The sequence below is a fragment of the Panthera tigris genome, chromosome C1 (assembly GCF_018350195.1).
Source record: "Panthera tigris isolate Pti1 chromosome C1, P.tigris_Pti1_mat1.1, whole genome shotgun sequence".
NCBI lineage: Eukaryota > Metazoa > Chordata > Mammalia > Carnivora > Felidae > Panthera > Panthera tigris.
The window spans coordinates 13,378,710-13,403,358 of NC_056667.1; the positions used below are offsets into that span (position 1 = coordinate 13,378,710).

General features: G+C 57.0%; 1 protein-coding gene across 4 annotated transcripts in view; it reads left to right on the forward strand.

The window, feature by feature from the left end:
* PAX7 (paired box 7) overlaps positions 1-24,649 on the forward strand; it is a 100,676-nt gene that overhangs the window by 33,343 nt on the left and 42,684 nt on the right. For all 4 annotated transcript variants that reach the window (XM_042996647.1, XM_042996646.1, XM_042996648.1 and 1 more), the window contains 2 exons: positions 18,357-18,556; positions 24,395-24,560. In XM_042996647.1, the coding sequence (XP_042852581.1) occupies positions 18,357-18,556; positions 24,395-24,560 (366 nt within the window). The remainder of the gene's footprint in view (positions 1-18,356; positions 18,557-24,394; positions 24,561-24,649) is intronic.

Consider the following 24,649-nt stretch of genomic DNA (forward strand, 5'->3'; position numbering starts at 1 on the left):
GCCCCTGAGACATCCTGTGGCTTCCCCCAAGCAGCTGGCTCTAGGGCTCAGACACCTGAGGGCGAGCAGTCCTTCCTTTAATCTGACTTCCTTCCCTCCTGCTGCTGGTCGGAAGATGGTGTGACCTCAGCGGCTTGCCCCTGGCCGGGTTCGAGGAGGCGCCGGGTTCGAGGCCTGACCCTCCCACGGCTAGGTGTGCGTGCCGTCGGGCCAGCCGCTTTACCGCCGTATGCCTGTTCCCCATCTGTAAAATGGGGAGGTTAATAACATTCTGAGGTTCTTGGTCAAGTGTGAAATCCTACAGAGAGGGAAAGCGTCGGGGGGGGGGGTAGTTTGTCCTGTGGCTGGGCTTTGCCTACATCCTTCAGAGAGCCGCAGGGGGAGGAGGGATGCTTCAGTCCGCACACAGCCCTGGCTTTGCAACAGCCCCGTAAAGGGAGACCTTGTCCCAAGAAGCCACATCCTCCCACGACGAGGCCGCACAAGGCAGACGAACCCCAGCAGATGTGTTCTGGAAGATGTGCAGTCGTCTGAGGGTAGATTTAAGGAAATACGTACCTATAGTCTCCGCGAGTCATGAGTCACGGAGTGAGGGGGGAGATCGGCAGTGGCGGGGGGCAGGGGTGGAATTTGCTCTAAGAATATGGTAGAAGCCGGGGCGCCTGGGTGGCTCAGTCGGTTGAACGTCTGTCTCTTGATTTCGGCTCAGGTCGTGATCTCTCGGTTCGTGGGATCGAGCCCCGTGTCCGGCTCTGTGCCGACAGCTCGGAGCCTGCTTTGGATTCTCTGTCTCCCTCTCTCTCTGCCCCTCCTCCGCTCGTGCTCTGTCTCTCAAAAATGAATAAACATTAAAAAAAAGTTTTTTTAAAAATATTCCAGTGCCCAAGCTGCACCCCAGACCATTATTCCGTGATTCCAATGAGCAGCCCTGGTTGAGAACCCCTCGCCCAGAGTCAGAGCTGTGGGTGTTGCAGCCACGGGGATCCCTGAGGCACACCCTCCCAGCTTCGATGTCCTCACCTACAAACACCAAGAACCACAGAACCCTCTCAGAGAGCAGTGAGGCGGATAGAAGGGCCACCGTGTGTGAGAAAGCACCTGGTACCTAGTAGGTGCTCATTAAATGCTTGTTAGAGTAAATAACGGTTGCCATTCTGGGGGCACCTGCTCCACGCCGGGTATGTTGCATTCATTTACATCAGCTTGCCTCCCTGTTGATTCCTGGCTTGGCAAGTCTTTCCCCAGAAGGAGGGTTGCTTCTGCCCTGGTTTTGGGCAGGCTGGTGTGTCTGGAGGCCCTGGAGGAGGACCCTGGCTGGTTCGTGTGTGGACACATCTTGGGTAACCTTCGGCAAACAGTGACTCAGCCTCAGCCAAGTCCCTTCCCAGGCCAGGCCCGTCTTCAGGTTTCTTCCTGCAGCAGGTCAGGGCCCACGAGGATACAGCAAGTAACCGTGCCGGTTTTCTTTGGGGCCCTTGGGAGGGATCAGGGGCCACAGGATAGGGGCCTCTCTTTTGCCTTCCCTTCTTCAGATACTTGATTTACCCGAGCACCCTCCCGCCTCCTAGATGCTTAGGGTTCAGAGAGGCTAAGTGTCCAGCTTGAGGTCACCCAGGATTCAGACTCCCCCCACCCAGTGCTTGGCCTCCAAAGCCCCACTGTGCCGCTGGCAGCCGAGAGTTCCCCTTCGGGAGCAAAGGAATGATGTTTCTGGATCCCCAGCCTGGCCGGACGTGACTCAGTTCCTAGCACTTGGCCTCACTCTGCCTTCTCCTTGGTTCTCCTCTCAGGTCTGGAGCCACCCCAGACTGGGGCTGGCAGTTCATGGCATTGCTTCCGGCCTGGCAGGGGAGGCCAGGAGGAATCCAGAACCTGTTTAGAGCTCCAGAGCCTGTCCTGAGTCAGTGGCCCCAGGACTTGGCAAAACGGAGTTATCGGCACCCCTAGATGGGGCAGCCTGCTGCCGGCCACCCCTCCGCCCTTTGCTGACATACCCTGAGAGTGTCTGTGGGTCTCTGGGACGAGAGAGGTGGCCTCACACCTGACAGCAGTATGAGCTCTTTCACTGACCTGCTGTGTGACCTCTGGCAAGTCGCATGCCCTCTCTGGACTCAGTTTTCTCATCTGTAGGACAATGAGTTGGGGCTGAAGTACCTTTCAGGTTGCTTCTAGTTTGAGCCTCTGGACTCTGCTGACATAGAAAGGAGGTCTCGAACACTAGAGACCAAGTCCGTCCGGAGAAGGCATCCTGAACAGGGAGGCGGGTGCCTCCGCACCCGACCTGAGATCAACCTCGCCCTCTCCCTCTCTGAGCCTCGGATTCCTGATCTGTAAATGGAACAAGAGCACATAGGACGTGCTTCCTGTGAGCTATGGTGAGCCCTGGTGATGAGGTCTGCACTCCAGAGCCCTTGTGGGGACGCTGTTGCCAGGATTCAATGAGCTCCTAAGTGCCCCAGGGCCTTGGTGCCTGGCAGATGATCCCCGTTACTGTTGCCTTGTTGTTTGCATGGGTGTGGCTGGATCTTTCTCCTACTTCCAGCTGTCATCCTGGGACCAGAGGCAGCAGAAGCCGGGAAGCGGGCAGAAGTGGCGGCAGGGTGGGTGGCTTTGGGTGGGACATGTTTGGCGTCCCTCCCAGGCTCCAGCCCGTGGCTGTGGCCGCTCTGGCCCCGGCCTCGTTCTCCAGCAAGCACCCTCGTCACCCTCTTGCTTCCCCTCGGGGGCTCTCAGATCCGTTTCGTGAACCCTAACTAACTTACGTCCCAGATCCACAGTCCCCGCCCCGGCATGTCCGTCCCTCTGTCCATCCGGCTGCCCGTCTCACGTCACTCACTGGTCTGGCCCCAGGGCCCGGGGAGTGGGTGCCAGGCGGCCGGCAGGGGCTGCAGGGTGTGGGGACAAGCCCCGCCTGCGTGCCACCCTCCACCTGGCTCCTTGCCCCATCAGGCACCACTTAAGGGGATGTACCCTTAAATGTGGAGGGCGAAGGCAGGGCTGGAGATGCCCTCAGAAATGGAAATGGGACCCATTTGTTTATAATTTACTCCCTGACACTTAACGGGAACCCGATGGGACCAATGAAGGCCCCTCATCACCCAGCTCCTCCCTGAAAAGTGCTGGAGCCAGTTCAGTTCTCTGAAGGCAAATGCATCCCGCAGTGGAGCCGACCCCTCTGCACCCCCCCCCCCCACCGCAGGCCTCCCTCCCCCCCACCCCCGGCCCCTCTCTCAACTTTTGAAAGAGTCTTTGCTGTTCCCAAGATCAGTTGGGCCTGCCAGCCTTTCCAGGCTGTGGGGCAGGAAGGCAGGGGGCCTTGCTTTCGAGGTAGAGAGGGGCCAAGGACTAGAACAGTCTGGGCGGGGGGGGGGGGGGGGGGGGGGCGGCGGTGATGCCGGAGAAATCCAGTTTTCAATTTTCCTTAAGAGAAAAATGAGTGCATGAGAGACAGAATAATTTTCCAGTGTGCAGGCTGTAAGTAAAACCTCCTTGAGACATTGCGAGTTATTAAGAGAAGGAAAGAAAAGAAATTGTGAAATCAGTTTGCCTTTAGCGGAACTGTACAATGCACTCTTATTTCCAGGGGAATCTAATTAGCGGGCAGGCAGCCGAGCCTGAGAGCGCTAGAAGCTGGAGGTTGGGCCGGGGGGCCCCCGTGGCTGCGTGGGAGGGGGCTGGGAGGGCAAACCCTGGGCTTGGGGGGGGCATGTCCCCTCCCCGCCTCACGGGAGGTTCCGCTGGCTTGGGTTCGAATCCTGCGTCTCCGCTCTGCTGTGTGCCTTCGAGTTGGTGGCCTAACGGGAGGCTCTGCTTCTGAATTTTAGAACGGGAAGAATGTGACTCCTTCACGCTGCCGTCGTCGGGGGGGGGGGGGGCGGGAACGAGGGAGTGTATAAATAGGGCCCGACACACACTGGGCGCTCGGCATTTGCTTGTTCCTGTCCTGCGGCCGCCACAATGGTTACCACCCTCCACGCTTCCAACATGAACCCCTCCCTCATCCCCAGGCCCCCTTCAGCATTCCCCTGGCTCAGAATCTCCCCCTCTTTCAGCCCCGACCCTCCGAATCTAGTCACCGGGTCCCCTAGCCTCGTATCGCACATCTGGTGCAGCCTGTGAGATCATCCACCCCCCCCCCCCACCGCACCCCACCCCACCCGGCCTCTTGCGGGATCCAGAGGATTCTTCCAATGAGCGATACTATTTTGTCGTCGTCGCCGTCGTTCCGAAATCTATAACAGAAGGCAGAAGTGCCGGGAATCGGAAGCACGTGTGCACACGCGCGTGCACACAACAGGACCACGGCTGACCGTAGACCTGTGTCCTTCCGCGTGCATTCGCGAAAGCGCCGGACCCCGCACCCTCCCGTGATGACCACGTCCGTATCTCAAATGCTGCGTCGTCTCCCAGCACATGCAGCCCCGGGCGGGAGGGTGCCGGTCTTTCCAGCTGTCCCGATCGGGGGGCGGGATGGCACTCGGCGAGAAGGGAGGGACGCAAGGGACGGTCGGAGAGAAGCGTTGGAGTGGGGATGTTCTCCGGTTCCCAAGGCCTCTTCACTGCCCTCACTCAGAGAAATGAAAGGCAGGGGGTCTGCGCATGACCTCAGCCTCCTGATGGACCTGAATTCCAGTCCTGACGTGGCCGCATACAGCCGTGTGGCCTTGGGTGAATCATCGCCCTTCTCTGAGGCTTCTCCGTGGAACTGCTCTGATAATCAGTGCCCGGGGCTGAGTGTTGTGGGGTGATGCCACTTATGTGTGCCAAGCGCAGTACCTGGCACCGGGTGAGAGCATCATGGACGCCCTTTATCCCTGTTTTAGCCCTGTGGGGTGGACCTCTCTCATTCTTCAGAACCGGGGAGCCCCATCCCTCACCCCTCTTGCCCCCGCTGAGAACCAGATCGTTTGCAGATTAACCAGATCGTTGCAGGTTAACGTAACTAACCTATGGCCGGCCCCATTTTGGAAAAAAAATAACATCATTTATTCTATCAAGATTCAGCAAACGGGGCCCGAGGCGATAATTGCCCCAGGGTGCGAGTAACAGATTTTATTTTTATTGATCAAAAGAAAAAAAATGTTTTTTTTATCAAAAACACATCAAGCTAGAAAAGGCGTAAGCAGCGGGATCAAATTGGATTTTAACTCCTCTAAAAACTGGCTCACCTGCTTCCAGAGCCGTCTGACTCTGCAGCGAGATGCTTGAGGTCCAGAGTGGCTGGGGGATCATTCCCACGGCAGTGGGGGCTGTTTTGCAGCCTTCGTTAAGGTGCCACATTTGCATCTGGGCCACCTCTGAGTGGACCAAACATCTGGGTGTGGATGGGGGGGCGGGGAATCCAGCGGGGTACCCGTGTGTTGGTTTACAGAGCGTCAATCCCCCAGACCTCTTGGAACGGTTCAGCTGGCTAGCTGGGGCTCTCAGCGTGGGGCCAGGTGTCTGATGTTGCATAAATACATCTCTAATGAGACGGTTGTGCAGGGTGACCCCAACATACTCACCGGTAATCACGTTAGCTTGAAGAGCAAACTGTCACAGGCGTCTGTGGGAACATTGCAAGTTATTGCATGGATCTGGGCATATAGGAGGAGGCCATGCATTCATTCCCCCTCTCACTCATTCGTTCATCCGTTCGACAAACGTGTGTTGAGCCCTCTCCGTGGGCCAGGCCCTCTCCTGGGCGCTGGGAATAAAGCAATGAACAAAACAGATTAAAAGAGAAAAAGCATCATCCTTCCAGAGCAGAAATATTGCCCCTGCCAACCGTTCAAACTAGAAGGCTGGAAGGTGGGTCACAGAGGAAGCAGGGGTCAGGTGTAGTCCCTGAGGTGAGCCTTGTAAAGCTCGGTCCCCTGATGCTGTGACAACTCTTTCCCCTTGTTAATACAAGTGACGGAATCTGATTGGTAGACATGGTGGGGGAAGGGAAAAGAGGACCTAAGTATGGAACCAGGGCGGAGAGAAGGGGTGGAAACAGGTGCATCCGGAGGCTGAGGTGGGCTGGGACAGGCTCGGCCCTGGTTAGGGCTTCAGGCACCCCGGGCTGTGGCCTGTCAAGAATCTGATAACCCAGACGCCATGGCAAGTGGCAGAAGCAGGGACCACAGAGAAGAAAGTCCACCTGCCAAGTGTGCCCCCTGGGCTGGGCTCACCTTGCGCCGAGTGTCTCCTCCCCACCAACGCCATGCGTGAAGAACGTGCGGGCTTCGGGGGCCGGGGGAGAGGCAGGCTGTTTCGGTGCCTCCATTTCCATTCCGATAATAGATAGGTAAGAAGTCACATGGTTCTCCCTTTGCCCAGAGCAGCATGGTTTGGGTTTGTTTGCTATTTTTCTCTGAATTTCTGGAGAACGGTGCTTCTCAGAGCACGGCCCCCACCAGCAGCATGAGCGCCACGGAAAAAGTCGGTGGAAATCTATCTTCGGCTTCATCTGCTGAATCAGAAACTCCCACCAAGGGCCCAGCAGAGTCTGGGTTCCAACGAGCCCTCCAGGGGGTCCTGATGCCCCGAGCTTGGGAATGGTTGGTTTAGAAGATGCTAGGGAGGCGGCTTGATTTCCTTGAAAATGTATTTGGTGACTCTGGGCACCCATCTGGGTCGAAAGGAGGCTTTACCACTTCGCATCTGAGAAAGTCTCCACCCCTTCCGGAAGGGTTTACCCAGGAGCGCTGGCCCCTGAGATGGCCGAGAGGATTCCATGAGAGGACGTAACGCACGCTGAGCTCCTGGCACACAGGACCCCCTCGGTAAACCGTAACCCCCTTGATCCTTGTGTGCGTTACTGGACAGGGGTGAACCAGTAAGAGAAAAACATTCCGTGGGGCAGGTGCTGGTTGCCTTTGAAAATTCAGCCTCAGCAACTCTGAGATCAAGAGAATCATAGCATCTTGGCATCACGACCCAAAAGGGGGTGATTTGGTTCCACCCCTTTGTTTACAGGTGAAGAAACAGAGGGCACGTGTCACAGCCGCCCTCCTCCCCACCCCGGCCCCCTTCTGACCACCCGGCCCGTCTCCTTCCACCTTCTGTCCCGTCCCGAGTTATCTTGCGCAGACTCACAGCGAAGAGTCCCAGATGAGCCCCTGGCTGCTTTTTGCAACTATCTTTGGAAGCCAGACTCTGTGCCATTATCAGCCGCAACCTGCACGTGCCCAGCACCTAGGTTGAAGTGGACCGATTAACATCTGGAGGCGGGAACCTGGGCAGGGAGAGAGGGCAGCAGGCCCAGGGGGCCCCCTGCTCTCGGTGGGTGCCTCCCATCAGCCTGCCATCAGTCCAGCACTGGGACCTGACTCTGAGCTGGTGTCCGCTCCGGGACCAAGTTTTCCAGGGTTGGGGTATCTGCCTGACATAATACGTAACAGTAATTAAGAAATAAGCCGCCTTGCCCAGCCTCACAGCGATCATTTGGCTAAGTAACTACCATGGTCCAGTGCCTCAAAAATCACCATTAGAGTACGCTCCTTATGGCCATAAAATTTCTCGTTTTCTGCCTTTCATCAGCCTCCCCCTGCAATCTTCGCCTTGCTTTATTTATACATTCGTCCTCAAACAATGGCAATAAACTCTTTCCCAGAGTGTTGCAAATCAGAAATTTGTCCACATTTTTCCACCACCTTCCACTGTGGACCTGCTCCGCCTGGGAACAGCCCAGCCAGGCCAGCTGGAGAGGCTGGGCTGCCGCAGATTGATGGGAGCATGACAGGGTGGGGTTGCTGGGGAGAGAGGGTGGGGAGGGGCAGCCGGGAATGCGAGAATGCGCCATGAAAGGCCTCTGGCTGCCCAGCGACCAGCCCAGCCTGAGACACAAGGGGCCCAGGACTGGCCTGGGGAGGGGAGGGGAGGGGAGGGGAGGGATAAACCTTCCCTAACCCCTTCCCCTAAGAGAAGAAGAAGGGCCTGAGGACTATTGAGAAACAGAATATAAGGGTCATGAAATCTGTCCTTCCCTGCCCCCACAAGAATCAGAGGATCTCAGGGTGTCCTGTACCCCACTCTGCACCCCCAACTTAGAACCCCAGTCCCTCTGGACCTCGCCCCTACCGCCATCGATTGATCATTCTTTATCCAGCGACAGGCATTTACTGAAAGCCCTACTGTGCACCAGCAACTGTATTAAGCTCTGGGAGTAGAAAGTGGTGAATAAATCAGATAGACCCCACGTCCCCTTCTCAAGGCTGTTCTTAAAGATCCAGGAGGACCTCTGGTTTTTAGGGATAGGGCAAATGGTGCTCAGAGAGGGGTTTAGACTTGCCAGAGGCCACACAGGAAGTTGAAGGCAAAGCCAGGAACAAACTTCAGGGCTGCAATCCAGAGCCCCCAGTCTCTCCAGCCAGCCCATGGCCTCCCTGGGGAGCCGTCTCTGGGCCAGGTGATCGTTGCCTCATCTGGCCGGGGCACTGGGTGCCTGTGGCTGGGGTGGAGGGCACTTTTGCGTGAACATTTTGCATCCGAACCTGGCATTTCTGGTGGAGAAGTAACTCAGGCTGATGGCTTTCCTGTTGGGCCACAGAGGGGAAGTCTGTTCTATTAGGGGAGCCTCCCAGGTGAAGCTTTTCCTTTCTAAGGAGTGAGGCTGGCCTCCCTTAGAGTGACTCGCCCCAGTGACCCCGCAGTCCTGGCTTGCATTTCCAGTGACCCCGTTCTTCCTTCATATTTGTGTTCTAGGCTCAGCCCACGCCACTGCCCACCTTTAAGAGAGTGGTTCTCTCTCTAAAAGCAGGGTTCCGACATGTCTGCTGGTTTCCGTTGTGGTGAACATTCACTGCTGTCGCTTTTATCAGTGTGGGTCTGTGGGGCACCCAGGAGGGGACTGATAAATACCTGCTGGGCCCACGCTCCTCTGTGCTCCTTGACGTACAACAGAACATTGGGTTTTATAGAATTTTCTGGGAGGCCTATTTAAAGAAAGGTGGAGGTGGGAAGAGTCGGGAGTTGGGTGGATAGAAATGACTCAGCACAGGGTCCTGAGAGAGAATCTGTGACTCTGGGGAAGCTTGAATCACAGCTTCCGATTGTGCCTGGGATGACAAGGCGCATGGTTTCTTGGCTGCAGTTCCTACCAAAGACTGTCATTAAGAACATTCTAGAAAATTAAAAAAGAACACTCTAGAATGATGGGGCGCCTGGGTGGCTCAGTCGGTTAAGCATCCGACTCTTGACTTCAGCTCAGGTCATGATCTCACGGGTTCGTGGGATTGAGCCCCACGTCAGGGTCTCTGCTATCAGCTTGGGATTCTCTGTCTCTCTCTGTCTCCCTGCCCCTCCCCCCTCTCAAAATAGATAAATACACTTAAAAAAAAAAAAAGAACATTCTAGAATGATAGGAACCACAGGGCAGGGTAACACCCAGTTACAACAGAGAAACAGAGTTCCTACCCTCAAGATACTCCTAACGAAGGCCCAGTCTCTCTGAGGGTGTCCCCAGTTTGATGGGGGGAGGCCCAGCTGTCACACTCAAGAAGTTCAGATAACCCTCTTACAAGCCCTTTGATATGGTGTATCTGGTAAACAGAACATGTGCATTACAAGTTAATGGTTGGTCTCTGGCAGAAGTCGATGCCAGGTGCCGGGAGGGTGGCGTGGGCAGTAGATAGCACGGGCATTCAGGGAGAGCCGACTGGGTGTAGCGGTCACGGAGAGCTTCGTGGTCTAGGGGGACTTCGGGTGCGGCTTTGCAGGATGGGGGGACTAGGAAGTGGTTTAGAGCATCATCCCGGGCGGCAGCGAAGTACAAAGGTCTGGAAGGAGCCCACAGGGCAAGGCGTGCCCAGGTCAGGGCAAGGACCTCGGATGCCAGGCTCCGATGGGCCTCCGGGGCCAGCTGCCTGGGTTTCACTGTCGCTGTGCCATGGGCTGGTCTACCCTGTTTGAGCCTCATTTTCCTCGCCTATAAAACGGGGCTGATGACAGCCCTTACCCTGTGATTCGAGGCGCTAAAGGCACATAGTGTGTCCGAAACACATCAGCCACGTGTAGGTTAATTCTCCTGCCTCCTTCGTCCCCAGTCCTGTGGCAGGAGACTTTGTGTGACCACAGAGCCCCGTCTTAGGGTCCAGCGAGCTCCAGGTTGAAGCCCTTCCTCACGGCTGAATCTGGAGGCGGGCGGGGGGTGGTTCGATGGATGAAGGGGGGCAGGGGCCGGGGGTCCTGAGCCATTTACCATCTCTGCCTCCTTTGATGACTTCGCAACTGTCTGCAACCCCTCTGTGCCTCCCAGAGTTCCAGCAGTGAGGAGGGGTGAGGGGGTGGCGGGGAGAGAAGGCTGGTGGGGCAGGCTTGACTTCTCAGGCATATGGCCCTTTCACAGCGGCTTTGTGGGGCGCCGACGGGTGGCCTGCCTGCCTTTTCCTCGCCGTGGCCCCAGCTGCTGTTTCCTCTTCGCTGACCTTGAGCCCTCGAGCCGGGCCTCCCCGGGCCCAGCTTTCTGAGGGCCTGTCTCCTTCGCTGGCCCTTCGTGCCTGCCAGCCCTTGTATCCGAGCCCGCTGCACCCCTCTCCTCTGCGGGCACCACTGGCATCTGGGACGGCCTCCCCTGGGGAAAGAGGGTGCGGGCGGTCTGTGGGCGTGCTGGGGTTTGTGCGGAGCGCTCGCCATAGGAGAACAAGGAAGGGAACAAGGGAGGGACCGCCGTTCACGCAGTCGTTGGTTCATACACGCATTCCTTCCTTGCCTTTGTGTTTCGTGCCACGCAAACGTGCTTGCCTCTGGAGGGTACGGAGGTAGATGAAGTTCTCGTCGTTTGCAGACACCCGTGGTGACAGCCGCGATAGCGACAATAATAGCTCACGTACATTGAGCGCTTACTGTATACCTGGCACCGTTTTAAACCCTTGTCTTGGGGCAAGTCATGTAACCTTCACGCCCGATGCCTCTGTTCCTACTTTCCTCGCTTTACAGATGAGGAAACTGGCCCAGAGGAGGGGGCGTGGCCTTCCTGACTTGATCCTTGGGACAAAGGCACCGTGTGGTATGTTTTGAGGCTCCCACGCGGGCAGCCGCACCAGCACCCTGAGGAGCAGAGGCGCACGGAGTTCTTATTCCCGGGGCTGGACGGGGAGATGGAGATTCCAAGGGGACACGTGACATGCTCAGGGTCACACAGCAGGTCAAGGCGTGAGTCTGGAGGGCCAGGCCCACCCCCACCCCACCCCCCCGTCCCCGGGCCCCCGGCTCTCCGAATGAGAGGAGAGACCGGGCCTGGAGGTACAGCTGCTCAGACGGGTGCCCTTGCATCCCACCACTGTCGCATTTTAGCAATGATGAAAGTGAGGCTCCGATGTTCAACAACGCGCCCAGCACCTGTAGCTTGTTGGAGGCAGACCCCGAACGCAAGCTCAGGCCCATCCGACCTCCCAGCTTCTGTCCCGGCTGCCTGCCAGTGTCTGCCCGTGGCTGCCTGGCCACACTCTGTAAGATGGGACCCAGTTGGGGCTCCTGGGTGGCTCATTCGGTTGAGCGTCCGACTTTGGCCCAGGTCATGATCTCTCGGTTTGTGAGTGCGAGCCCCTCGTCGGGCTCTGTGCTAGCAGCTCGGAGCCTGGAGCCTGCTTCGGATTCTGTGTCTCCCTCTCTCTACCCCTCTCCCACTCATGCTCTCTCTCTGTGTCTCTCTCTCTCAAAAATGAATAAACATTTAAAAAAAAAAAAGATGGGACCCAGTTGTTAGGCTTCCTTTAAGGTTCCGACCTAGTGAGCTCTGTTCTCTGCTCAGCACCAAACATTGCTTTTCCTGGCCTTACAGGAGGCTGGTGAGTAAACGACAGAAATAGCCCAGCAAAGAGATACAGGAAAACTGTGATTATTTTCAAGATTGTCTTCAAATCCCAGGAAGAGAGTTAAAGGGGATGGTGAGCTGAGACCCTCCTAAGTGTCTTTTTTTTTTTTTTTAATTTTTTTTTTTGACGCTTTATTTACTTTTGAGACAGGGAGAGGCAGAGCATGAACAGGGGAGGGTCAGAGAGAGGGAGACACAGAATCTGAAACAGGCTCCAGGCTCTGAGCTGTCAGCACAGAGCCCGACGCGGGGCTCGAACTCACGGACCGCGAGATCATGACCTGAGCCGAAGTCGGCCGCTTAACCGACTGAGCCACCCAGGCGCCCCCCTCCTAAGTGTCTTAAAATGTCCTGCCTTCTCCCCTCCCCTACTCCACAGCTGCTGTCCCCTTCCAGAACTCCCCATTTGCTTCATATGACGCCAACAGGTTAAAGAGACCGAGTTGGAAGGACCCTTGTGACGTCGTTAGTTTCAACCTCCTGCCTTAACAGGGACACCTTAGTTTTGAATTCTCTGCACCCAGATAGTTGCAGCCCTCCAGAAACCCACCCTTCTCTCTCACATGTGACTTGTGCTTGGTTCACGGTTCCATGCAGAAAGAGTTGTGGTTGCATCATGAGAAAATGTGGCTCTGAATTCTGGCAGTTTAACTACACAGTACCGTTTCAAACAGTTACTATTTCCTTTTTCCTTGATAGGCCCCTTCTTAGCAGGGATGTATAAAGAGTGCCCTCTAGTGCCTGAGAACAGTACCAGGCCGTTAGCAGAGAAGCGGTGATCAGAGAACACCCCACGGGGGCCCCACATTTTGTAATGCAAATTATATACCTGCAGTTTCAAGTTAAAAAAAAAAAAGCAGCCTGATGGGGTCGGATAGGGACGCTCCTGGAGAAAGAAAGGTTTTGTCAGGTTTAGGTGGTGAATCTAAACTCTCACTAATACAGTGAGAGTTGGGAGAGTGAAGTTGGGCCCGTTGACTCGTTGGTGAGAAATAGCGTAGGACGTGGAGTCAGACGGAAACCCCCCCACCTCTCCAGTGCCTCCCAGCCCCCCCCCCCCCACCGAGGGGGCCTCCCAGAAAGCAGGACTGAAGCGTGGACGGTTTTGCTGAGCCCCAGCAATGAGCGCACAGAGATGGCTGTGTCAGAGCCAGATGGCGGAGAGCGAGCTCGGAAGGCTTTCCAAGCTGATCAGAAAGGCCGAGGAGCAGTGAAAGCTAGCATTGGCTGAGCGCTGCTGTCCCTGACACGGTTTCCTGTGCCTTCGTATGCTCATTTATTTACTCGTTCGTTCGTTCATGCAACAGATATTTGGGTGGCCACTTTGTGCCAAGCACTGGGTATTTATCACTGAACAAAAAAAGATGAAACCACCCAGCCTCATGGAGCTCTAATTACGGCCAGGACAATGCGGGGAGGGCCATAAAATAGAAGAGTTAGCCTATCTAATTGTGATAGGTGTGGTGGAAAAATACAAAGCAAGGAAGGGGGGAGGGCGTCCCTAACATCATCCTTATTTTACATGTGCAGAATCCACAGAATCCGGGCAAACTGCATCAGGAGCCTGTGCTCTTAAATAGCCCGCTCTACATTGGCCTGGTCACCTGCTCACTGCAGGGGGGGCATGGGGAGGGTGCTGCAAGCAGAGGGCACAGCCTATGCAAAGGCCTGTGGTTGCTGGAGTCCAGGGAATGAGGAAGAGGGCATACAGGGGCGGGGCAGGGTGGGTTCGGAGCCAACAGGGATTCTGATGGCCCTGGCCCTGGCGCTGGGCTGGTTGCATGGGAGGCGTTGCCGACAGAGGAAGAGGGTGTGGAGGAAGAGGGCCAGGCCTTCGATCCGGACACCTGGGTGGCAGTGCTGGATGGGCACCTAAGACAAGTTGGGGCACTCGTGGTGGACAGGAGGGGCTCACTTCCGGGGAGCTTTCACGCGGGGTCCGAGCGAGCCCTGCCCCTCGGCCCAGCCGGGTTGCCCGGCCCTTGTGTGCGGCCGGGCTCCCGCAGACGTTCCCAGCCTCACGCACCGCACGGCACGCCGGTTACAGCTGAGCGGTTCTGCGGAGGGGCCTGGAGGGCTCCCACCATGGCCCTGGCTCGCCGGGCCCCCAGCTGAGCTGTAAATGACTTTTCCATTTTCCGAGACCTGCGCCCAGGCCTGTTTGGTATTCAGGGACGCCGGGCCCACACTCGCCAGCTCTCGGCTCTGCCCGAATTACTTGATTAAAACGCATATCAACTATTATGTGATTCGTTTCTCTGCCGCAGCTCGAGCCGGGCCTATGTTAAAACTGTAATAAAGGCTGAGTTTGGAGGCAGCGGGGGGGGGGGCGAAGGAGCAGGGGTGGGAGGGCGTCTCTGGGTCGGGGGAGGGGGTCGGGGGGAGCTGAGAGAAGGACCCCCGACCTCAAGGCCACTGCTGGCTTCCTCGAATCTAGATGACAGGGACCTGCAGACGGTCAGCTCCCCTCCTGCCTCCTGAGAAAGTCGGTAGTGTAGCAGTTGTGACCATCTCATTTCCCGTCTTTTCCTCTGGCAGAAGGGACAGCAGGGAATGTTTGGGGGTGAGGGCAGAGAGCAAGCCGCGTTGGCTTTCACGCCCAGAAATGGAATTCTCCATCGCCTGGGAGTTCTCTGTTGCAAAGCTGGCTCTCGCTAGGCTGTGAGTCCCGAGTCCTGGGTTTTCTTCGCAGCCTCCCTGCCCCTGGGCTCCGCTGACCATCTGAAAGTGGGGCTGATGCTGCCTGCTGGGCCCTCCACGGTTATTGGGAGAGTCTGGAGTGGGGACAGTGACAGAGCTTGGAAACCGTAGGGTGTGGCACACACGCGTAGGGTGGTGACCGCTGCCGTGTGTCGGGGGCCAAAGGAACTTTGTAATTGTACTGCCAGGCCCTGTTCGTCTAAGACGCCCTTATTGAGCACCTGCTGTGTCCCAGGCGTAGGCTCTGCTCCGTGCAGGGATCTCCCAGTCCAGTCGGACCGAGAGACCCATAGACAGGCAGGTTGGGTGTCCCCCGATGAGCTTTGAGAGCCCAAGAGTGGGCGTGCAGACCGGCCTGGACATGCTCAGGGAGCGGGGAGAGGCTACCCATGAATTGCGTTGTGCTGGGTAAGCAGGAGCGAGCCCAGTGGAAGGGGGTGTGGTGTTCCAGGTAGCGGAAGCTCACGGTCAAAGTCAAAGGCATGGAGGTCTGAGACAGCCCCGGCTTGGCCGTTTAAGGGTGCCAAGAGCTGGCCAGGGAACCTCGTGGAGTGACAGGGTGGGCCTGAGCACGTGGGCAGGGCTGACAGTGGGGGGATTGGGGGGGGGGCCTCACTGGCCTTGCTGAGGCTTCCGGAGTCATCCGCTGTGGGAGATGGCAAGCTTGGAAGGAGAGGCAGAGGCTGAAGGAGAAGCCGTGGAAGATGCTCCCCGGTGACTCTCTACCCACGTCCATCCACCTCGCCTAGGCTGGCCTCTGTCCTGAGCGGACCTCAGTCCTGCCCACCCTTAAGCTTTGGCAAACCAGATGGCTCCTGTCACCCTTCCTGTCCCTCATTCATTCTGTTCTCAGGGGGCTCTGAGACTCTTTCAAGTTCTGTCGCTGTCTTATGTTCTGTGCCTGTCCTGGCCCCAGTTCCTAAGGAAGCAGGGTTTCCTTCAGTAGACTGGGAAATTCCCAGAATGGGGATGGTACCTCCTCCATCAGATTGGGAGCTTCCTAAGACAGAGGCTGTTTTTCCCCCAGAAGATTGGGAGGTGGGGCTGTTTCTTCCCTGCTCAGGATTGGACTCCCCACGTCCCTGAGCAGAAACCAGGAACCCAGAGAGAAGGTCCGTCGCCATATCCCTCTGTCTTGGGGCTATCCCCACACCTGTACCGGCTCTGTCCCACCCCCTTCGGGACCTTTCCATCTCACAGCTGTGTGGGGGGAGGGCAGGAGCTGCTGCTGGCCAGGAGGCTGCCCCCCCACCCCCACCCCAAATCCAGCCTGTGTCTAATGAACATGCTTCACGTCCACTCTGCCCACGTGGCCCCCTTCCCCGTGCCCCTCTGGGTTATGCAGTGCATTTCGGGATTGAATCCCTGGGACTGGGTGTATTTGGCTCTGAGCCCCAGCTGTGCTGGGGAAGGTGCCCCAGGATGCCTACTGTGCCCCCACAGCCTCCTCTCAGTGACAGGAGGCTGGGCAGCCGGGAAAGGAGAGAGGAAGGGGTTAGATCTGACCCCAGGTCTCTGCCTTTAGGGATGAGTAATGAAGGGAGGCCTTCCCTGCCACTGGTTCCCTTGTCCTGTGGCATCACGATCAAAGGCAACCTGGCAGTGACCAATCAAAAGCACAGACGACTGCCCAATGGCCAAGAGAGCAGGATGGAGGGGAGGGGACCTGGGGCAGAGGAGCGTTGCTCAAGACCGGATGCCGTCCCAGCTGTGGATGGAGCCCCATGACAACGTTGCCCATCGTGCACTTTGCCGTGCCAGGCTTTTGTACGTGCTCTTCCCGCAGCCTGGGATGCCTGTCCCCTCACCTAACATCTAAGAGGCCATATGCGGTGTTTGGGGGAAGGAGGGTGTCCCTTGTGGGCGAGGCCTACCCCATTCAGATAACAGACGTTTAAAGCAGTTGAGCAAGGACAGCGTGGGGGCAGGCAACAGGAGAGCAGGAGGCCGGTGTGCCCCTTTCCTGAGAGACTCTGGGCAGGTCACGCTGCTTCTCGGTGACTCAGTTTCCCCCATCTGCAGTGGGCTCACATGATCTCTGAGGCTCTTCCTGCCTGACTGCGGCCGAACGCCATGAGCACAGTGTCCGCAGCCCGGGCTCAGCACTGTCGCTCTGGTGACCGCGTGGACGACGAACCATGAAGTGCTTCCAGAAATTCCCAAAATGGGATGCTAGGCGAGGGGGAGGGAGAACTGAAGGCAAAAGAGGAAAGAGAGAGAAAGCAGGAGTGGGAGGAAGGTCACCACTGACCGCCTACTTCCTCTTTCCCTCTCCCTTCCTTGGTCTCCTCTTCTCCCGGCCCTCCTCTGTGCTCCCCATAGTCCCCCAGGGTCCACGGAGGGTGCAGCTCCAGAGCCCCGGCCAGGCCACTCCTTGCTGGCATTCCCTCTGCTGGACCAAGATGGGTAAGAGGCACAGGACTGATGGAGTCGGGAAGCCAATTCAGTCGCCAGGGTGTCTTCAGCTCAGAGGCCAAGGAGCTCGACCAAGCCCTTCCTGCAACCTCTCTAGCCTGGACCTGGGGTAGGCAGATTGCTGGCCTGATAGCCCCGTCCAGGGATGAGAAGTAAGCTGGCCGCAGACTCCTGGGCTCTCTCTGCACAGGAAGCAAAGGCTTTTCTCCATCCCCAGGCTCCTGGGTGGAAATCAGTGGGGACTCTCAGGTAGAGGCCATGGTCACAACCAAGGTCATCAGGTAAGGTCTCTTCCAGCCTGAAGGGTTACTCAGAGATCCTGAAGCAACCCAGGAAGGGCCTGTGTACAGAAGTCACATAGTCCAAACGCTTCATGTTATAAATGGGGGAAACTGAAGCCCAAGGAGGGAAGGTAGCCTTCTTAGGGTCACGGTTCTGGGCGTTTAGGGGCAGAACCAGGTATTAAATCTAAGCTTCCTGACTGCCAGCCCTAAGCACGTGCATTTGCTCTGTCTCCCTCCCTCCCTTTCTCCTGGCCCTCCTCCTTTCGTTTTTGCTGTATTTTCCTTGAAAACAATAGCATTGCTGCTTAAATGGTCATTATTTTATTTTATTTATTTATTTATTTATTTATTTATTTATTTATTTATTTATTTAGATTTTATTTATTTTTGAGAGAGACAGAGACAGAATGCGAATGGGTTAGGGGCAGAGAGAGGGAGCCACAGAATCCGAAGCAGGCTCCAGGCTCCGAGCCGTCAGCCCAGAGCCCGACGAGGGGCTCGAACTCACGAGCTGTGAGATAGTGACCTGAGCCGAAGTCGGACGCTCCACCGACGGAGCCACTCGGGCGCCCCTAAATGGTCATCATGTTAAAAATACTAACTATAAACAAGTGTAAAGAAAAAAAACAGACAAACAAACAAAAGCTCTGTCACCCTGAAGGTTAACGTTTGTTAATCTTTTGAGCACGGTGTTCCGGAATGTGTCGTGCGTGCTTTTTCCGAAAGCGGGATCCGTCTTTGCGCGCCGGTTGGTGCCTCGCCTTTTTCTTAGAGTCAGGTGTATGGAGGTATCGCTAATGCGCAGCCAACTTCTCCCATTTTGGAGAATATCGTTCTAGGAATTTCAGCAAAGGTATTTCGTCACGAAACTACCCTGAGTCTTTGGTCATAGACATCCTTCTCTGTCAGTGGAACTAACCTAAAAACCCAACGGTAGGGGATTAAAAAAAAAAAAAAAAATTTAGTTGTGCCAGGAAGTGTTTAACCAATCCCCTCGGGTTGGGCACGGAGGTTGCTTCCCCCGCTTCACCGTGATGAGCAGAGCTGTGGGGAACATACTTGCCCTCGTACTCAGGAGGGGTCTGGCTGTCCGCGCGGCAGGGGTCGGAAGGCGGGCATGTGGCGCTACTCCGTCTCCCTAGGCCCTCACCCTCTCCCTCCCTCTCGCCTGCCTGCAGGGAACCGGCTGGACGAGGGCTCGGACGTGGAGTCGGAACCCGACCTCCCTCTGAAGCGCAAGCAGCGTCGAAGTCGGACCACATTCACGGCCGAGCAGCTCGAAGAGCTGGAGAAGGCCTTCGAGAGGACTCACTACCCGGACATCTACACCCGCGAGGAGCTGGCGCAGAGGACCAAGCTGACGGAGGCGCGTGTCCAGGTGAGGCGGCGCCTCGGGTGTTGGCGGGCATATCGAAGAGGCGGGAATGGAGGGGGTTGGAGGTGTGGCCGGGGTCCCAGGGTTTAGGGGGCCCCCAGGGGGTTCTGCAGCAGGTGGTCCGGGGACCTTGTAGATGAGGAATGCCCCTGGCGCTTGATGCAGACTAAGCAGGCAGCAAGCGTCGGTTGACCGGCTGGGCCAGCGGTGGGCAGCCCTGGGCGGCCAGGAGCTGCAGGGAGGTCCTGCTGGAGAGCAGTCATCCCTTCCGAGATGAGCCAGAGGACAGGGCTCAGGAAGCACAAAAGTCTCCAAATCTCCGATGAGGGGAGGAAGTGATTAGGAGGAAATTTTCTGAAGGGCCCGGCTTCTTAGGACAGGTAATGAGTTTCCCATCACAGGAAGCATGTGAGCACACTGGGCAGGCTTGTTCCTGATGGGTTGGAAGCATCAGAGGAAGGATGGGCAGACCTCGGATGCCCCCATCCACACCCTCAAGGGAGTGGGTCCTCATCGGCGGGGCTGGGGGAAGGGAGGGCGGCGAAAGCAGGACCTGCCTGGGCTCGCAGGCCCTCACCTGCCACCTGGCCCCAGCGGGGGAGGGAACGGCCTCCTCTCCCCAGGTCGGGGAGGAAGTGAGAGAGGGTCATGATGGCTAGCTCCTGGCGGAATGAATGCGTTCCCGGCCTGTCTTCCTCATAAACGGGGGAGGCGGGTCTGCGGGAGGGGCCCCCCCAGACTGCTCACTGGGCACTTCCAGCGGGGAACCCGGCTTTGCTAGGCGCCCACCTTGCCCCAGCCCTCCTCACGCGTGGCCCGGTGGAACGTCAGGCCACCTTGTCAGGCAGGTCACCTCCAGGCAGGCCGCAGGTGCAGAAGCAACAGGCCTAGAGAAGCGGCAGAGCTCGGCTGGGGCTGAGCTGGGCCGGAACTCGGGCCTGGCAGGTACCAAAGCCAAGGTCTTTCCATGCGGAAGGAAGAAGCTGCCTCAGAGCCGGGGACCTGAAAGCCGTGGCAACTGGCACTTAAACGCTCCAGGAACCGGTGTACCTCCCTCCGCCCTCCCCACCCCCACTGCTGGAGCGGGGGGTCCTTGGCTGCCTTTGAGGGAGACCCCGAGGGGAAGGGGGCAGGCGGCAGCAGCCAGCTTGTCTCATTCTCTCCCCTCCTCTCCAGGGTGATATCTGAGCCTGGCCTGGGCTCCGGGCCTCCCTCCCCGCCGCTCTGATCGTCCTGCAGCTGTTCTCCTGGGCACATTCCTGGGTGCTTTCTCATTCCCACGTCTGGCGGCCGCGGCTGCTTCCCATCACCTTGAAGCCTGACCGCTCCTTGTAAAATTTCCTGGCTGTCAGGGCAGTGCTTTTATTGGCCCAGGGGACCCAGAAACAGGTGTCACTCAAGGTCCAAGGAGGGAGGGGGGCTGGGAACAGGGGGAGCAGCCAGAGGCCGGGCAGACCCACAGTGTGGGGGCCCAGGCAGCCTCCTGCACGTGCTGACTCCCGTAACATCCTGTGGGCTCCTCCAGGGCGGTGAGGGTGCCCAACCTTGGCCTGAGAACTTAGCGTGATCCCAGCAGAGGAGGGATCGATTATACGTTGGGTTTTTAACAAATGACCAAAGCTGACCAAAGACATCAAGACCAGGATGATAGAACATTTGGCCCGGAGAAGCGATTTGGAGGACGGGGCTGCTCTAAGAGGCCCCGGAGGATGGGACCAGGGCCAGTCGGGGAACGTCCCCAGGCCTACATAAAGGTCTGCAGGGACTGGGAACCGCAGGCCTAGGTTTCCCTTGGTCTCTGTATCACCTTCAATAGATCTGTTTCCTTTCTTGAGACTTAGTTTCTCATCTATAAGTAAAGGAATGGAACTAAATGGTCACTGCGGCTCCTTAAAGTTCTAGGATCGCGCTTATTTTTTTTTTCATTTTCTTTTGATGTTTTGTTAATTTTTGAGAGAGAGCGAGAGAGACAGGGTGCAGGCGGGAGGAGCAGAGACAGAGGGAGACACAGATTCCGAAGCAGGCTCCAGGCTCCGAGCTGTCAGCACACGGGGCTTGAACTCACGAACCGTGAGGTCGTGACTTCAGCCGAAGTCGGACCCTTGACCGACTGAGCCACCCAGGCGCCCCTAGGAATTTTGTTTATTGACAATCAGAGCTGCCTTGTGAGGTGATGAGATCCCCATTCCTGGAAGTGTGTAAGGCAAAATACAGTGTGCCATCAACCAGAAACCCTAGTTTCTGCTAGGGTTCCTGCTGTGGACGGTAGGGCAGAGACCTCCAAGCCTCCCGAGCACCGCTGAGACTCTATGGATCTGAGGTCTCGGGTGTCGGATTCTAAAAGTCTGTGATTCTGGGATTCCGCAGTCCTGAGACGTCTCGTGTCAGTGGCCCGGGGAGATGGTGAAGGGGTCCCGAGTGGGCTCAGAGCCAGACGCTGAGGTGTGAATCCCAGCCCCAGCACTTACACCTGCAGCCTCAGTTTCCTTATCTGCAAAGTGGAGGGGACAGGAAGAGTCTACCTTGTTCTGAGGACAAATGCTTACCTGTAAAAAACCACACGCTCCGCATTAGGAGGTGCCTGGCACACAGGACCTCCAGAAGTAGGGTACATTCTTAGTAAAACTCCACCTGCTTTTTCCAATCCTGGCCACCCTGGAAACCCCCAGTTCGTTCAGCTGGCACTCATTTATTGAGCACCTACTGTGTGCCGACGCTGTTGCGGGCCCCGGGGAGTCAGCAGACAGAAACCGCTGTCACGGAGCTGACACGCGCATGAACAAGGACACAGGTAAACGTGTCAGGCGGGGTTCCAGTAACTCAAATGCGTTGCCTCCCTCTGGCTCTGCTCCAGCCCTGCTTTTGAAGCCTGCAGGGTGATACTTGGCATCCCTAGTGTCCGGGGGAGACACCGTGTCTCAGCTGGCGGAAAGCCACCAGGAAGGGTGGGAGAGGGGGCATCAGGCAGGAGGACGCGTGCCTGGGGACCAGTAACCTTTCTCTGGAGGAGCCTTCACTCCTGAATAGCGAGGGGCCAAGCCCGACCTTGTATCCGTCTTCCTTGGAGGTGGACAGATCCGCTGTGTCCCAAGTAGCGAGATCTCCGAGCCTGTGTGTTTCCCCCAGAAGCAGAAGCCTCCCTGAGAGGAATCCCATTTGAGAAGCAGTGGAGGGACTCATCACTAATTAACAACTCGGACTGGACCTTTCCCTCACAGTAGATAACGCTTACGGGACACTTCTCATTTGCGGGGCACGATGCTCAGTGTTCCACATACACGGTCACCGTCATCCTCCCCATGACCTTAGGAGGCAGGTATGATCAGTCTCTCCATTTCCAGCTGAGAAAACCTGAGGGAAGAAATTTCCTAAAGACAGTTAATCAGCAGTGCCGGGACTTGAACCCAAGTCTGCCCGTCATGTTCTTTTCTTCTGTGCTCCGTGGAGAGAAGGACCAGATGGAATGTTCAGCCCCATAAACAGCTGCTTCCTATGGCATCGTGTTCCCAGTGCTGGGTGTTGTGGGAAGGATCAAAAGTGGATAATAAAACTCAGCGTCTGCTTTCAAAGAACTCAGCCCTGATCAGGGGTTCTGGTGCAGGGGTATGTCTGTGTGTGGGGGGGGGGAGGGCGGAGGGGGTGATGGGGCTTACCCCTGTCCCTCCTGGAGCCTCCAGGCCCCCCTCTGTGAATGGGCAGCTTACAGTGGATGCCAGCTAAGAGCTCGGCCATCAGAGAGTCCCCACCAGAACGATGGTTGTAGATGTTGTTCTAAGCGCTTGGCCTGTGTTAAGTCACTTGAGGTCCCGGGAGGCAGTGGTTCTCTGCCTTGTCTGTTGTGTGCCCGGGGCACAGGGCAGCTTGAGGGCTAGGACAGTCCCGTCCATCTCTCTATCCTTCACATCTCGCTTGGCGTAGAGCACAGTCCCAGTAAAGGTTCGTGATGAGAAGGAGGGAAGTAAGGAAGGAGGGAAAGAGAAGGAAAGGATAGGGAAGGACGGAAGGGGAAGAACTTTTCCAACTCTCTTTGGTATTCTTTTTTTTTTTTTAATTTTTAACGTTTCTTTATTTTTGAGACGGAGAGAGACAGAGCATGAACGGGGGAGGGTCAGAGAGAGGGAGACACAGAATCGGAAGCAGGCTCCAGGCTCTGAGCTGTCAGCACAGAGCCCGACGCGGGGCTCGAACCCACGAACTACGAGATCATGACCTGAGCGGAAGTCGGACGCTTAACTGACTGAGCCACCCCGGCGCCCCCAAATCAATATATTTGAAAATAAAAGTGTCTCTCACTGTCACATAAGGCAGGCAGCTGGAAACACACATCAGGGAAGACTAAACAACATTGATGGGGGACTTGCTGGAAAACATCAGCTGCGGAAGCGCTTTTCTGTGTGTTCAAGAGGAAGCTCAGCACGGGTGTCAGTGAGGCACCAAGGATAAGTTAGCACCAAGCCCGGACCTTGTCTTCCACACGCCCAGAAGGCCCGGAGGAGGAGTGGAGGGGCTCAGGGTTACTGAATGTCTGTGTCACTGCCATCTGGGATGTCCCTCCCTTGTAGAAGGAGGAAACGTTGAATGGGAACAAAAATGTGCCCCACGCCCTCTCCCAGAAGCGGGGAGCGAGGAAACACTGCCCATTCCCCGCCAGTTCAGAAGCCCCTCAGTCAGGACGCCCCTGGGGAAGCCCTCTGTGCCCTGGGGAGTGGGGAGAAGCGGGGGCCACAATTTCATTCCAGAGCCAGTTGTCGCTCCTGACCGGACTGCCTCGTCTCCTTGCTCTGTGCACCCTAAACGAGTCAGAGCCGGCTGCGCTGTTCGTCCAGCTCAGAAAGCTAAATGCGGCTTCTCTCCTCCAGAAGGATCTGGAAGACAAAAGACACCAGGGGCACAGAAGCACCCCTCCACTCAGCGGAGGCTGGACAGGTGGGGGGAGGGTCTTAAGTGATCCTGTGCTGCTGAAGGTTGGAGGGGACCCCACCAGGAGGGGCTCCCATCTGAGCTTTGTCGCATCGGCCCTGGCAAAGATACACCAGAGCAAGCTCTGTATTTCCTTGTTCTCTCGTTCATCCGTTCATTCCTTCCTTCCTTCCTTCATTCATTCAACAAGTATTCCGTGTAGATGCAGGAGTTGGCTGCGGGAAGAGGTCTGGCTTAGAGGGAACGGCATATGCAAAGCCCATATGCTTTCCCATAAGCCTTTTCCTCCTTTTCTGGACCAGAGTTCGTTGCAAAATCCAGACAAGTGACTTCTAGAAAGTCAGACTGATTGAAGTTTGAACCTCAGATTCGTTTCAGCTATAGCTGTGTGGCCTCGGGCAAGTTCTTTGACCTCTGTGAGCCTCAGTTTCCCCTTCTGTGAAATGGGAATAGGAGTACACGTCTCCTGGGTCTACTGGGCTGACGTGAGGCACCAGCATGGGGTGGGGGGGGGCCTGGCGCAGAGGGTGGGAGGGAGCGTGTGTTAAGACAAGGATGGTCGCCCCCCGAGCAGCTGCGGTGGAGAGAACGTTGCACGGAGTCGCCCAGACGTGGCTGTGTCTCCGACCCGCCCCGTTACGTGGACAGGTCACTCACTACCTCTGCCCCTCAGTTTGCTCATCCGTAAAATGGGGAGAACAATAATAATCCCATAATAATCCCTTCGCTGGGTGGTGGTGAGGCCACGATGGGCTCACACCCACGCAAGTGCGCTGCACTCCGTCCCCGGCCGCGGGAAGGCGGGGATTGGACACGGGCTGGACACAGGGTGACGGCTCGGGGACCAGTGGTAGCCGTGCCTCAGCTCTCCGCCAGGAGCCAGGCTGAGGGATCCCCGCTCTCTGCTCTCCACCCGCCCAGGTCTGGTTCAGTAATCGCCGCGCCCGTTGGCGGAAGCAGGCAGGAGCCAACCAGCTGGCAGCGTTCAACCACCTTCTGCCAGGGGGCTTCCCGCCCACCGGCATGCCCACGCTGCCCCCCTACCAGCTGCCGGACTCCACCTACCCCACCACCACCATCTCCCAAGGTGAGCGCACGAGATTGTCCTGGCACCTCAGCCGCGCCCTGCCCCCCATTCCTCCCTTCCTTAACTTAGAAGGAACAATAAGGGCTATT